The sequence below is a fragment of the Siniperca chuatsi genome, linkage group LG15, assembly GCF_020085105.1.
Source record: "Siniperca chuatsi isolate FFG_IHB_CAS linkage group LG15, ASM2008510v1, whole genome shotgun sequence".
NCBI lineage: Eukaryota > Metazoa > Chordata > Actinopteri > Centrarchiformes > Sinipercidae > Siniperca > Siniperca chuatsi.
In genome coordinates this window covers 23,088,052-23,100,853 of record NC_058056.1, presented here as the reverse complement: position 1 = coordinate 23,100,853, position 12,802 = coordinate 23,088,052, and the positions used below count along the sequence as shown (strand labels likewise).

The window sequence follows — 12,802 nt, the reverse complement described above, 5'->3', positions numbered from 1 at the left end:
CCTACCCAATGCTCTCCACCACCACCCCCACCCCCACCACTCATCCCTTCCTGTCATCTACTGATTTTTTAGACACTTTAGAGCAGCTCTGTCCTCTCTTTCCTCTTTTTCTCAATCTGTCAATTCTTATCATTTTGTGTGTGTACTTCAGGCCTTGAAATTTTGACAATTTTCAGCCTCAGGAAGAAGACTCTCCAATTCTGATCATTTATTTACTGCATCGTGTTCTACTTAATATTCCTTACTCATAACAAACGAGAAAAATAAGTCACTGGTCATTCAGCACATTTTTATCTAGGCTGCTACTGGTGTGAAAAGATTAGTCGATCAATCGATTAGTTAATCCTTTCAACGTTCACTAGTTTCAGCTTCTGAAATGTGAGGATTTGCTGTTTTTCCCTGATTTTATACTATTGTAAAGTTAATGCTTTTGGGTCTTTTGACTGTTGGTGGGACTGTTGGTTATTCAATAGCTGTGTGAGCAGCTATTGAATAAGCTGCTCACACAGCTATTGAATAACGTGGTATTCATTGATTTCTGTGCGGGATCATTTTGCTTTTGTCCTACAGAGAGGTCACAGGCAAATACAGGGAAGCACCCCTGCAGGGTGCAGTGCCTTGGCTGAGGGCACTTCAGCTGGATAGATACTTCCTGACACATGGGCATGAACTCTGATTCTCTGGTTCAAAGATCATCTTCAATTGTGCCACCCTACATGTACAAATACATGTAAAGGAATATATACTGTGTTATGTTAAACAACACAGTATATATGCAAACTAGTATTTATGAGGTCTTATCCTGTCGTCCTTGTGCTTTCTGTGTCAGTATACCTAGTTTGGAATTAAGCAAAAGCACAGCCACACTTTGTTTGTTTTTCCTTGGTCCACACTATAATGCAAAAGGTTACTTTGTTGCATTTTGGTCCATTTAAGTTCAAACTGCCCAAGAGAGTAAACGTGAGGTTGTTATAATCGCAATGAGGCCTCACACGTAGCTTGTTTACTGAACAGAGTTTTGGTCACAAAAAGTGAGTGAGAAAATCTAAGCAAATGTACCTGTAACTTTAGCTAAAGATTATGGACTTGTCTTTATTGGAATTTACTTCTTTGGTATTCATACCAGTTAAGACCACCTTAATACACTGCTAGATATGAGAACCACTGCAGGCTGTAATGTGCTCAGTTCAGCTGTAATGCTATGCTTTCTAGGCATGAGTTACTGCTGGCTATCAGATGTCAACATCAGTCTTGTATTAACAAAATTCTGTGCTTAGGTATTATTTTATGCAGTTGGCTCAGATTATATTGTCACTTCATAATAAACTGCACCACAGTTTGCTTGGAAGAGAGACTTGCATTTTCAGGTGGTCTTAGTTTAGCTGACTGATGCCAAGTGAATGTGAATGGAAATGTTGTCACCCGCCCAAATTAACCAAAAGAACAGAATATATGTCTCCCAGCTTGAATAAAACACCCCAAACATATCTGGCATGGACATCAACATGTCTCAGCCCCAGAGTCTCCAAAATGAAGTCCTGTAATACCATACAAACTTGGAAGTGACTCTCATTCTGACTCTGCAGCGTTGTGTTGTTACAGCAGTACTGGAGTGGCTTTCCTGGCCACCTCACCAGAGGTGCTAATGGTATTGACCACTTCAGTATAAGTTAGAGAAGGGCATAGCTGGAGCCGGCAGTAAACAACTCCAGACTGACATGTCAGGGTGACTGTTGGCTTGATTGCTTTCATTACTCACACACTGTCCAAAGTGAGACCTGCCAGCTCAGGACTCGCTCACATCTGCCAGGTTCTGCTATCAGCATCCCAGTGTATGAACAAATCTAGCAAAGTTGCCATGAGTGATGTAACTGCTTGTAATAAATAAAAAGATCAGAGAGTTAAAATGAGATCTGACAATTATTTTTGTGTTCCTATTTGGATCATCTATAATAGAGAAATAACAGGTAAAGAAACAAGTTTTTTTGTTGCAATGTACCGTTGGTGGAAAGGCTGCATTGGAAAATAGAGCAAGGCTGTTGCATATGAAAAAAAGCCAAACAAAACAAAGACTCTCATAGAATATTCATCAATTCTACTCCTCCACTCTGGCTTTAATAAGGAGAAAAACAAACCCAATCAGCCCTACATCAGCGGTTATGAACAACAATATAATCGCCACATTATATATGAAAAGTGAGAAATTATCATATCATTCACATCACTGCGATCCAGCCTACTGTGGTGGAGAATATATGTAACCCCTCTGCTAAAAACTGGCTTGCTTCTATAATTTCGAATCAAAGCGATTTCATCAGCACGAGCACATTCATAAAAGATGATCCTGCATAAGAAATAATACAGAAAAGCTTTTTCATTACCTCCTCATCATATATAGATCAAACATTTATTATCTTTGATCAAACATTCATTACCTCCTGCATTAAAAAAAGTAAGCAGACATATCAAGTATTACTCATTGTCAACACTGTCTGCACTTTCATTTGTGGCACAGTTGTGTTGTCATCTTTCTAGTATCAGAATGAGCAACATTTTAATCAGTTTGTGCAATAAATATACACAAATATGTCAACAGGGAAACAGGTGCAGAGTTGTATCATCGTGTTACACTCCATGATGACAAAAATAACCTTAAAGGTCCACTGTGTAACATTTAGGAGGAGCTATTGGTAGAAATGGAATATAATATTTATGTTCTAATTACTTTATAATCACCTGAAAATAAGAATCGTTGTGTTTTCATTACCTTAGAATAAGCCCTTTATATCTACAGAGGGAGTGGGACCCATTCCTCGGAGGTTGCCATGTTGCACTGCCATGTTTCTACAGTAGCCCAGAACGGACAAACCAGACTCTAGATAAGGCCATTCGCATTTATCGTGGCAATCGTAGTTTCTCCTACATGCTTGGAAGGGAAGGGTGAGGCGAGCGGTATTCAAATGGTTGCAAACTGCAATTTAGAAATCCTACACACTGGACCTTTAACTGGATGTAGTTTGAAATCCAGTGTTAGGTTGGTATATAATTATCTACATGCAGGAATAGGATGCTCTGAGCCAGAAAAACAACACACAAGGGTTCACTTTCTTTCACTTGTCAGTGTATGACCCAAACAAAGCAGCTGTTTTGATCTCTTCAGACTAAACCTGGCCATTGGCATGTGTCATCCTTAGCTCCAGCTGTCGTTACCTATCTCTCCCTCCGTCTGAGCAGATACCTCTTGCTTCCTCCACTTCCTCTACACCTATTCTGTCTGTAACAATGCTGACTCGTGTTCGGTGCTCTGAACTCGAGAATCTTGCTGCAGAAACCTTGATGGCTGCAAGAAATGAAGGGTGCTCATGAAGAATGGCATGTGTGATTTGGCCTGTATGGTTCTTTTTGTTAACACCTGTAGACCTGATGTGATTGTTTCACTTTTAGATTGGACTAAAAAGTATTTCTGGAGCATTTCAGGGTTACTGGGGAGAGACTGCAGGCCTAATCAGCAGACCAAAAGTTAATTTAGATTAAAGACTTGGTGTTAAGGTTAAGATCAGACTTAAATTTAAGTTTAGCCCAAGGTTAGCATTAAAGGAAAAGTTAGCAAAAGACGTTTGCTTTTGGGCGGAGAGTTAGATGAGAGAATTGATACACTCTCATGTCTGTCTGTTAATAGAAGGCTACAGCCAGTAGTCGGTTAGCTTAGTTTAGCACAAAGACTGGAAACAAGGGAAACAGCTAGCCTTTGCTTTAAGGTTACATGTAGTTGTTTGGGAATGAATGTACAGTAGTAGAAGATGCTAACCAGTATAATAATACATTGTGGATGAATTTGTGCATTTATATGTGAGTATATTTGCATTGACATTTACATTATAGGCATTTAGTTTGGCTCCAGTTCAGAGAAGTGAACAACAAATGTAAATTTTGAGTTTACTGATATTACAAACAGCCAAAAAAACAGATGTGTGACAGACAGCTTGTGTGTGGGTTTTCAGCATGTGTGTGGGTAAAACCTGCACCAACGCAGAAAGGGGGAAAAAAAACCAAGAAGCATCATAAAACAGCGGAGGAGTGTTTGGAGTGATGCAGCTGTCGCTCATAAAGACCTGCATAGTAACTGCTCTTCATCATGACTCTGAGAACGCAGGGAGCTGGCGCTATTCAGACTGCGCTGCCAGACCAAATAACGTAAACATAATGAGCTGTAGTGTTTAGAGGCAACAGCCAAGTGTTAGATTCTGCACCCTCCGCACCAGCTTGTAAGCCTCTCCTGTCCCCTGGCCTTGAGCATGGTTAGATAACACTGCATTAGATAACGGTGCGCGAATCTTAAGAAAATGCCTGTCGGCTTCTTTCAGCAGACATTACCAACGACAAGCTGGAAACAAGAAAACAAACAAAACTTATGATGAAAACTTTCTCTGATTTGAATTTTTCTAAGTCCTACTTTTATTTTTATATTCACCTTGCTGCAAAAAAAAGGCTGAAGACAAGCTTGTTGTGCAGAGGAATACAATCTTGCATTGAGTAAGATGGCCCCTGCCAAAGAATATATGACCTCAATATGAGCTGCACACAAGATACTATCAGAAAAGGAGCTTGTTTAGGTTCATGAAGTTAGACTTTCATACAAAATATCAAATTCAAACAGTCCTCTGAGTTATACAGTCTAATAGTGAAAAAGAAAACAATCATTTCATTTCATCGACAGCAATATGCTTGCATTTTTCACCCAAGAAGGCGCATATACTTAAACATAGCTACTAGACACTGCATTTAGGTAAAACGTGTCTTTACATAATAATGGCTACTTGCTCCGTGGAGATGGTTAATCATAGCAGCTCCTAGACTCCCTGTTCTCTTTTTATTCAGATGATGACGTTGTTTGATTTTGCAGGAGTTCTAGGTGTAATATGAAAACATGGCTATGTGATAGAGAGTCCTTGGGTGCACGGCAGTGTAACAGTAGAGGGAGGCAGGGGGTGAATAGGCGCCAGTGCCATGGAGCAGATACAGCAGAGTGAAAGTTCAGGTAAAGGAAGTGGGAAAAGAAGAGAGAAAGAGGCCTGGGGAGAGTCGGAGGCTACTAAGAGTGAGAGAAAAGACACTGACAATGTGTGAGAGCGAGAGACAGAGAAAGTGATGAGAGAAAGAAACAGGTTCAGTACTGCACCTTTCTGCAGACTCATGTCTACCATGCGAGGCTCGGCCAGCTCCAGGAAGAAGTTCTTGTTTTTCTCATACTCCTCATCGTCAATAATTTTCACATGAATAACTTTGCTGCAAGAGGGAGAATAACAGGGGAGGAAAAAAGGAAGGGGCATGAAAGGAAAGGGACAGAGAAGGACAGAGAGGGGGAAGAGGGAGAGAGAAGAAGAGAAAGGTTAATTTGTGATGGAGGGACACAGGAAGTGCACTGTAAGTAGGATTAATAATCAGCATGGAAGAAAGGTTAGGAGGTGAATGGTCAGCTCGCTGTGGACTGTCCTGTCTGTCACCGGCTGGACTCGACAAACTCACAGGTTCCAGTGAGCTCACGGCTGCCACGGGTGTCATGACAACCGCATTTATCACGCCGTCTGATACAAGTGGAACGGAGGGTGAAAAGCACTCCATAGCAAAGAGGATAAAAGAACACAATGAACTGAAAACAGCAGCATGTAATCAATCAGGTTGTAAAATGTGTAAACGGACATTTCACAAGGGCAAAAAGGTGAGTGAACGATAAATGAAAGAAACTGTCGCTATCTAAATCGATTTTTATGGCTCGATGTTTCAGTCAGAACACTTTCAATGAGACGGCTGGCTGGACACTGTGAGGAGACCCCCCCTACACACACACCTCTCGAGGCAGAGAAGAGGCAGATAAGAGAGAAGCAGCTTATTGCTGAGTTTATTGCTCCGGTTTGAGGAGAACACCCCTTTAATGAAGTCAAATGTCCGGAGGGGTGAGGCTCTTTCTCTGGAAAAGAGCTGCATGTGACATCATCTCACAGAAACAGCTCAATATGGCACCTCAGCCCCAGCGGCGTTCTCGCCACTGATCGCCCTAATTGATCTTTTTAAAGAGTTATTGACGAGTGCAGGCAGTTAAGTGGTCAGTAGGTACCCAGATGTCTGTGCCTTGCCATATCAACTCCTCGAGGAATAGCTTTGTTGAATTCAATTGGACTCATGCAAACGACAACAAACCGACAATGCTCAAGACACTCACTGCATCCGCTCTCTGCCTCCGAAAGCATTCCCTGCAAGCAGCAGACAAGTCAACAATATGTGTCTGACATCTCATGGGAAGATGCTTTTCCTCTCCATCTGAACAAAAATATAATTTTTACACATGTTATTTAGGGGGAGTATTTGGAAAGCAGGAGTTCAGCTAATATGATATATATGAGGGGCCATACAAGCTATAATACGTTCTGGCCCTCTCACATACATACATTCTCCTTTCACATACATATATTTTCACTCTCACATGAATTTTTTTCATTCTTACACCCACACATTTTCACTCTCATATTTATATATTTTCACTCTCACATTCATACATTTGCTCTCATTCATATATTTTAACAGACACATTCATACATTTGCTCTCATGCACATGCAGTCAATGTATATATTTAATATTATATGCTTACATATATATTATATATAATATTAAATGTGTACATTGCATGTGCATGAGAGCAAATGTATGAATGTGTGTGTGACAATACATGTATGTGAAAGGATAATGTATGTATGTATGTATGTATGTGAGAGGGCCAGAATGTATTATGCTTATACGGCCGATCATAAAGTTAAGTGGCACGGCAGCATTCATTATGGATAGCTGCTCATGTATCACGTATCATGTATCGAGTCAAAAAGCAGTTCGTTCCTCCCTGACATCCCGCTGATGTACTTCCAGAACCTTGACATATAGAGCGGCTTGTGTCAATCAAAGCACTGACACGCACTTTCACACACATGCTAAAGCACAAACTCTCATACAACCACACAAACTCAAACATTTATACACATACACACTCACACACCATGTATATAAAACTATTAATCCAAGCATCTCTAGAGGAATTAAAATGTATTTCTATTGCTGCTGTAATGCATGGCTAAATCCCATTCTCTGGCTGGTGTATATGTAGTTTTGGATGTGAATCCTGCTTGCCAAGGGGGGAGTCTACTATCTAAGATCCTGTTAGCACACTACACACAGCAGAACAATCCATCTCTCTTTCTCTCTATTCATATCCCACCGGCAGGGCTTTCCTCAGATTGCTAGTCGAGATGTCTGCAGTGCTGCTGCCTTCGCCTGGAAACGCGCCTTGCTTTTAATCAGGAATGAGAAGAGGAAGCAATGGAGTCTAATGGACAAGTGGGACCTGGCAAAACACACACCACCTGGCTCTCTCCTGACATGCATGTAGGCACAGAGAAACCACATATGTAGCTTCACACAATTACCGTACCACCATGCACAGATGCAAAAAACAGCTATACACTTAACGACATGGACGATTAACCTCCTAGGGGGTCCTGGGGGAAAAATTAGCAGCTGTTCCTTCCCCTTTCTGTGCAATGTGTACAGTTTTTCTATGCTAGAATGATACCTTGCCCCAGATTGTGTATCTTGTCATTTGATTAAACACAGTAATTTAGGAATATGCAACAAATAAGCACAAAACTGATGAAGGTCTTACAGTAAAACTACATTTTATCACACACCCTCTTTAAACCCGCACTAATTGATGTTTTTGTTTTCATTCATGTGGAGTCGTGTTTGTGTCCACGTGGCAAATGTAAGTGCAATATTCACTCTCCTTTTAGCTCTGTTTATGGTCTCAGCTAACTCTTGAGGAAAATATGAGGCTCTTTAGCTGCTACATACTCCACTATGTTCAGCAGTTAGTTAATAACTTTGTCAGTCTTTGTTTGGTGCTAGGAAGGAATTGAATGGTGGGTTTGTCAAAGCTTTTCGCTGAAAGCAGCTGCCTCCTGCATCTGGAAACGATGCTGATGAGAGCAAGAGTGAGAGAGTGAACCAAAAAGTAAAGTTGTGGGCCGTAAAACCAAAACAATAAGCTGAAGATGCTAAAAAGCTACATAGAACTGAGGAGAACTGCAGAGTCCATTGATAACTCTCTGTGGATTTGTCACTACTAAACAAATATTGAGTAGAGCAGCTTTAAGACAAGGCCTCAAGATCGAGTAATAAAGCAGAACCTATCTTACGGCCTTTATCATGTCAACTGATATTGTGCTTAGGTGGTGTATGTTGACAAATAAACCTTCAATTAAATTAGCACAAACCAGTTGACACACTCCTGGGACAGTTGTGTGGTAACTAAATTAATATAGTAACAACATCTTAGAACAAATCAACACTTTTGAAAAATCTGACATCATTAAAGCCCAATTAGGGGCGCCCCTGTGGCTTACCTGGTGGGAGTGTACGCACCATGTGCTAGGGCTGGGTCCTTGCCACAGATTCGATTCCAGCCCACAGCCCTTTGCTGCATGTCACCCCCCGCCCCCTTCCTGTCTGTCTTCAGCTTCACTATACAATAAAGGCATTAAAAAGCCCCCCCCAAAATAATACAAGCCCAATTAGATCTGATGCCACAGTTTGGTTATGTGGCCCTAATTTGACAAGGGATTTATGGAAGTCAATAAAAAACGATCATGTATTAATCAACAGGTATGTTAGCATCATGGAATAATTTGAGCAGCTGCACAGTTTACCAACATACTGCACTTTTGTATGATATTTCTCTGGAGCTTGACAACATAAATGAACTTGTCACCTACATTTTACACTCTGGTGTTCCTCTTCATTAGATTAGATTAGATTCAATTTTATTGTCATTACACATGTGCAAGTACAAGGCAACAAAATGCATCAAGACTGAGCTATTGTAATAAGTCCTCATGATATAGCTAGCTAATGGAGCTGCTGTGGAAATGACAGTGTTTCTATAATTTTATGAGATTGTTACAGGGAAAAAAATGCAACAACACACAAGTGCTTATTTTGTTTATATTTGACACTGCAAAGTTTGATTTGCTGTACGTCTGAGTACATGTGTTAAGAATGAAAATACTGAAAAGTCTAGAGAACACTTTACCCATGTTATCTGATTAGTATGAATGCATAAACACTTCCAAGTTGTTGCTTTGAAACATCATGTCATTGTAGTGAATATTCCCACATGACATGAACGCAGCATTAACTAGCATCTCATTCATAAAGAAAAGGAAGATACTGCAATAGTTATCGGCACAGGAAGGAGGAAAAGAAATCTTCATCATGATTTTGTTTTTATAGATACACCTTCATGCACAACATCAACGTAACTGCTCACAAACCTCTCGTAATCAGACACACAAACAGACACACACCTAATACTGGCACACACGTGGAGCAATGCGCAGGTAGCTAGGATAGGTAATGTATTTCAGAATCATTTTTTGTTATATTTGTTGAAATTCTCTTTACATCCTGGCAGCAATCAATAAATCAAATGCTCTGAAAAAAGAAAAGAAGAAAACAAACGCATTCTGCCCATGCACTCATTGTGCATGAAAATGTGTTTTGGGGGAGTGGCTTCAGAAGGAGGCCTGAAGTGAAGGGGTAGGGCGATTTTGGATCTAGCTGTCTCTTGCTAGTTTCTCCAACATTACCTACCCTAGCTTTAAGCAACATGTGCATTTGTCTATGGCAATCATCAATAATTCATACAACTATCCCAACATCTGGCATCAGCCACTGTGGAAGCTGCAAAAAGCCAGTCTAAGCAAAGCAGGAGTGTGTGTGTGTGTGTGTGTGTGTGTGTGTGTGTGTGTGTGTGTGTGTGTGTGTGTTTGTGGAGTGATAGGGATACAATCAAACACCTGCTGTTCACACAAACACAAATCACAGTGCAGTGTTTACAGGGACTGTCCTGCTGCCGGTGCAGTGGATGGTGGCGTAATATGAATGGTTTCACTGGGGTGTGCTGACAGAAATGACACAGAGGGTGTTGACAGTGCACGGCAGATGGCGTCCTCATATACACTCAAACTGCCTCACAGGTATATGCATGCATGCTCACACATCTCCACTGCACTGTTTTTATTTACATGTGTTGATACTTTTTTTTAAAGCTTTGTGCCTGAGCTGCTGTGATATTAGCTCTATCAGAGGCGTAACAGACACTTTCAGGGGCTGGGCGAAACATGGGGCAAAGAGAACCAGCGCAGGGAACTGTGGAGGAGCTAAACTAAATTGGTATCATTTAAGGGCATTCCTTCTTAAACCAGATGATAGACACAGGCATTACAGTACATAGGGAAAAGGTTGTTTTGATTTGTTATGTAAAGCCAGGAGGCAATTAGCCTAGCTTAGCATAAAGACTGAAAGCAGAGGGAAACAGCTAGCCAGGGTCTGTCCAAAGTTAAAAATACGCCTACCACCACCTCTAAAGCTCACTAATTAACACGTTGTATCTAGTTTGATTAATCTGTGCAAAAACATGTAAAAATTTTATGTGGTTTTATGGGGAGTTACCTGCTGTAACTATTTAACTTTGGACAGAGCCAGGCTAACTTTATGCTAAGCTATGCTAGCCAAATTCTCTCCTGCCTTCAGCTTCTGTACTTAAAGCTCAGACATGAGAGTGGTATTAATCATCTCAACTGATGTATTTTGTATTTCCCAAAATGTAAAACTGTTCCTTTATGGATGCTATGTGTAGGATTTTTTGAGAACCAAGGCCATAAGTCCCATTAATTGTTACTTATTGTTGCAGAGAAGATGTTGCATCCCTTCTCAGCTCTTCCTCTCTGGTAAGTGTATTTGCTTTGAAGGGTAAAATTAATATGAGCCAGAAAAACTCCAATATGAAATTCAACACATTAACCAAACATAATGTTGAAACTACACTCTTGTGTGGCATGAAGCAATCTCCCTTTGTGCTGTGAAGAAATCCAGTAGACTACAGAAAAATCCCACAAAATCCGACCTGCAGGAAAGTAAAAAGTAAGTACAATGACGTAAAAAGGATGTCAATCTTTTCACCAGTGTTCTCATTTGTTAAAGTGAATTACAATAATGTGTCAAAATTAGCGTGACAATGATTTATTGATGCTAACATGCTAGACATGGCAACCTTAAGTTGAGTATTCGTGTGGGAAGTGCCACTGGGTAATGACAGGCGATTAGAGGGTTCACACCTCTGCTGCACTGGGCTGCCTGCAGCCAGCGGCCTCTGCCTTCCCCAAGTCCAGAGCAGATGGAGGAGGGGAAAGAAGAGATGAAAACAGTGAAGGGAGTAAGACATGAAAGTGGAGGTGGTGCAGGGAGCAAGAGAGAGATGGAGAGGCAGATGCAGAGTGTCTCTTTCTCCCTCTGTTCTCCGGCCAAAAACCACACTGCGCCTGAAATTTGCTTTAGCTGCCCGCCTCCTCTCCATTTTCCAATGCCTCTTCTTCGACAGCAGATTTACTGTTTTGGTCTCCTCTCTGGCTTTCATTCCACAAACACTAAATAATACTGTGTAACCGCTGTAAAGTGTGAAACCACTGTGGTGGAGTAACACATCAGAGGAAGTGATATGTGATATGTGTGATATCCAATCTCCACTTCTACTTTTGTCTTCTCGGTTGGTGCAGACTGACCTTAAAATCGCTCAGCTTTTACTCTGCAAAGCCTCTCCTTTTTGTGGAGATTTTCACAAAAACTAGGAGGACTTATGTACTCCAGGCTAGAGCAGGAGCAGCAGCTAAAAGTGCTGCAATTAAATACGACCTTTTTTTTCTCTCTTCCTGGTCCTCTGTAGAGAACACCTGCTGCCACCGACCAGGGCCCTGGGCTTTCTGGTTCGAACTAAACACAACCTTTCCACATTCTCTTGAAAGTTTCCTCTGCCTCCATCTCTTTCATTAATCTACTGAGTGCTTTTCAGTTGCTTTTCACCCTCACGCAAGACTGCATTTAACCACTGCTAAAGCATGTGTGGAGGGACTGAAGCATAGTTTTTAAACAGCACGCATTACTTTCACTTCACTGCAGTATGGAGGCCTTGATGGTGGCAGGATTACGAGGATTTCTGTTCCTAAAAAGTTTTAGTAGAAAACATCACCCGGATCTTGCTAGAAGTAAACCGACCAGGAAATGAATTATAGAAAGGAAAATGTCACATAGTGAGAATCATCAAAAAACAAGCTTTGCAACCACTCAGTCTCCTACACCATTTCAGCCTAGTCAGATCATGGCAACGCCTCCACTCAAAATCCCAAATAAAGTCAAGCCAATAAAGACGGGAAGAGGACAAGGGGAAAAAAGGCCCCAGTGCCTCGTGGGAAATCAGTGCCTTAATTAAGCAGGCCTGGTTTCTGTCACCAAGCGCAGGGATTATGTGCCTCGCTCATTATAGTCCTGATTATTGCTTTTCCTCAGCAATCATAGAAAAAAAGCCAGTAAACACATTTGTCAATGATTTCTTGCCAATCTGATGACAAACTCACATCACATTTAATATTCCACACCCACAAGGCCTTTATGCCCCTTCTTCCCCTCATCCTCATCTCCTTTCTCTCCACATCTACTTTATTTCTTTTCATCCAGTGAGGCAAACAAATGAAAGCATGCTTGATCAACTGACAAAGAGCTAAAACTTTTATAAACAAGGAAGTAAAATCCCCATCGAAATGGCGACTGACCTGTTGAAGTCAGACATCAATGTTACATAAACCAAACAAAAATGAGTCACGCAATCACACAAAAGTCTCCACTTGGCCACTTGCAAATTTGCTG

General features: G+C 41.1%; 1 protein-coding gene across 5 annotated transcripts in view; it reads right to left on the bottom strand.

Annotated features, from left to right (window-relative positions):
• Nucleotides 1–12,802, bottom strand: part of slc8a3 (solute carrier family 8 member 3) — a 115,716-nt gene that overhangs the window by 35,812 nt on the left and 67,102 nt on the right. For 3 of the 5 annotated variants that reach the window (XM_044167423.1, XM_044167421.1, XM_044167424.1), the window contains one exon: nucleotides 5,180–5,286. The exons of the other annotated variants lie outside the window; for them this stretch is intronic. In XM_044167423.1, the coding sequence (XP_044023358.1) occupies nucleotides 5,180–5,286 (107 nt within the window). The remainder of the gene's footprint in view (nucleotides 1–5,179; nucleotides 5,287–12,802) is intronic. 5 annotated transcript variants of the gene reach the window in all.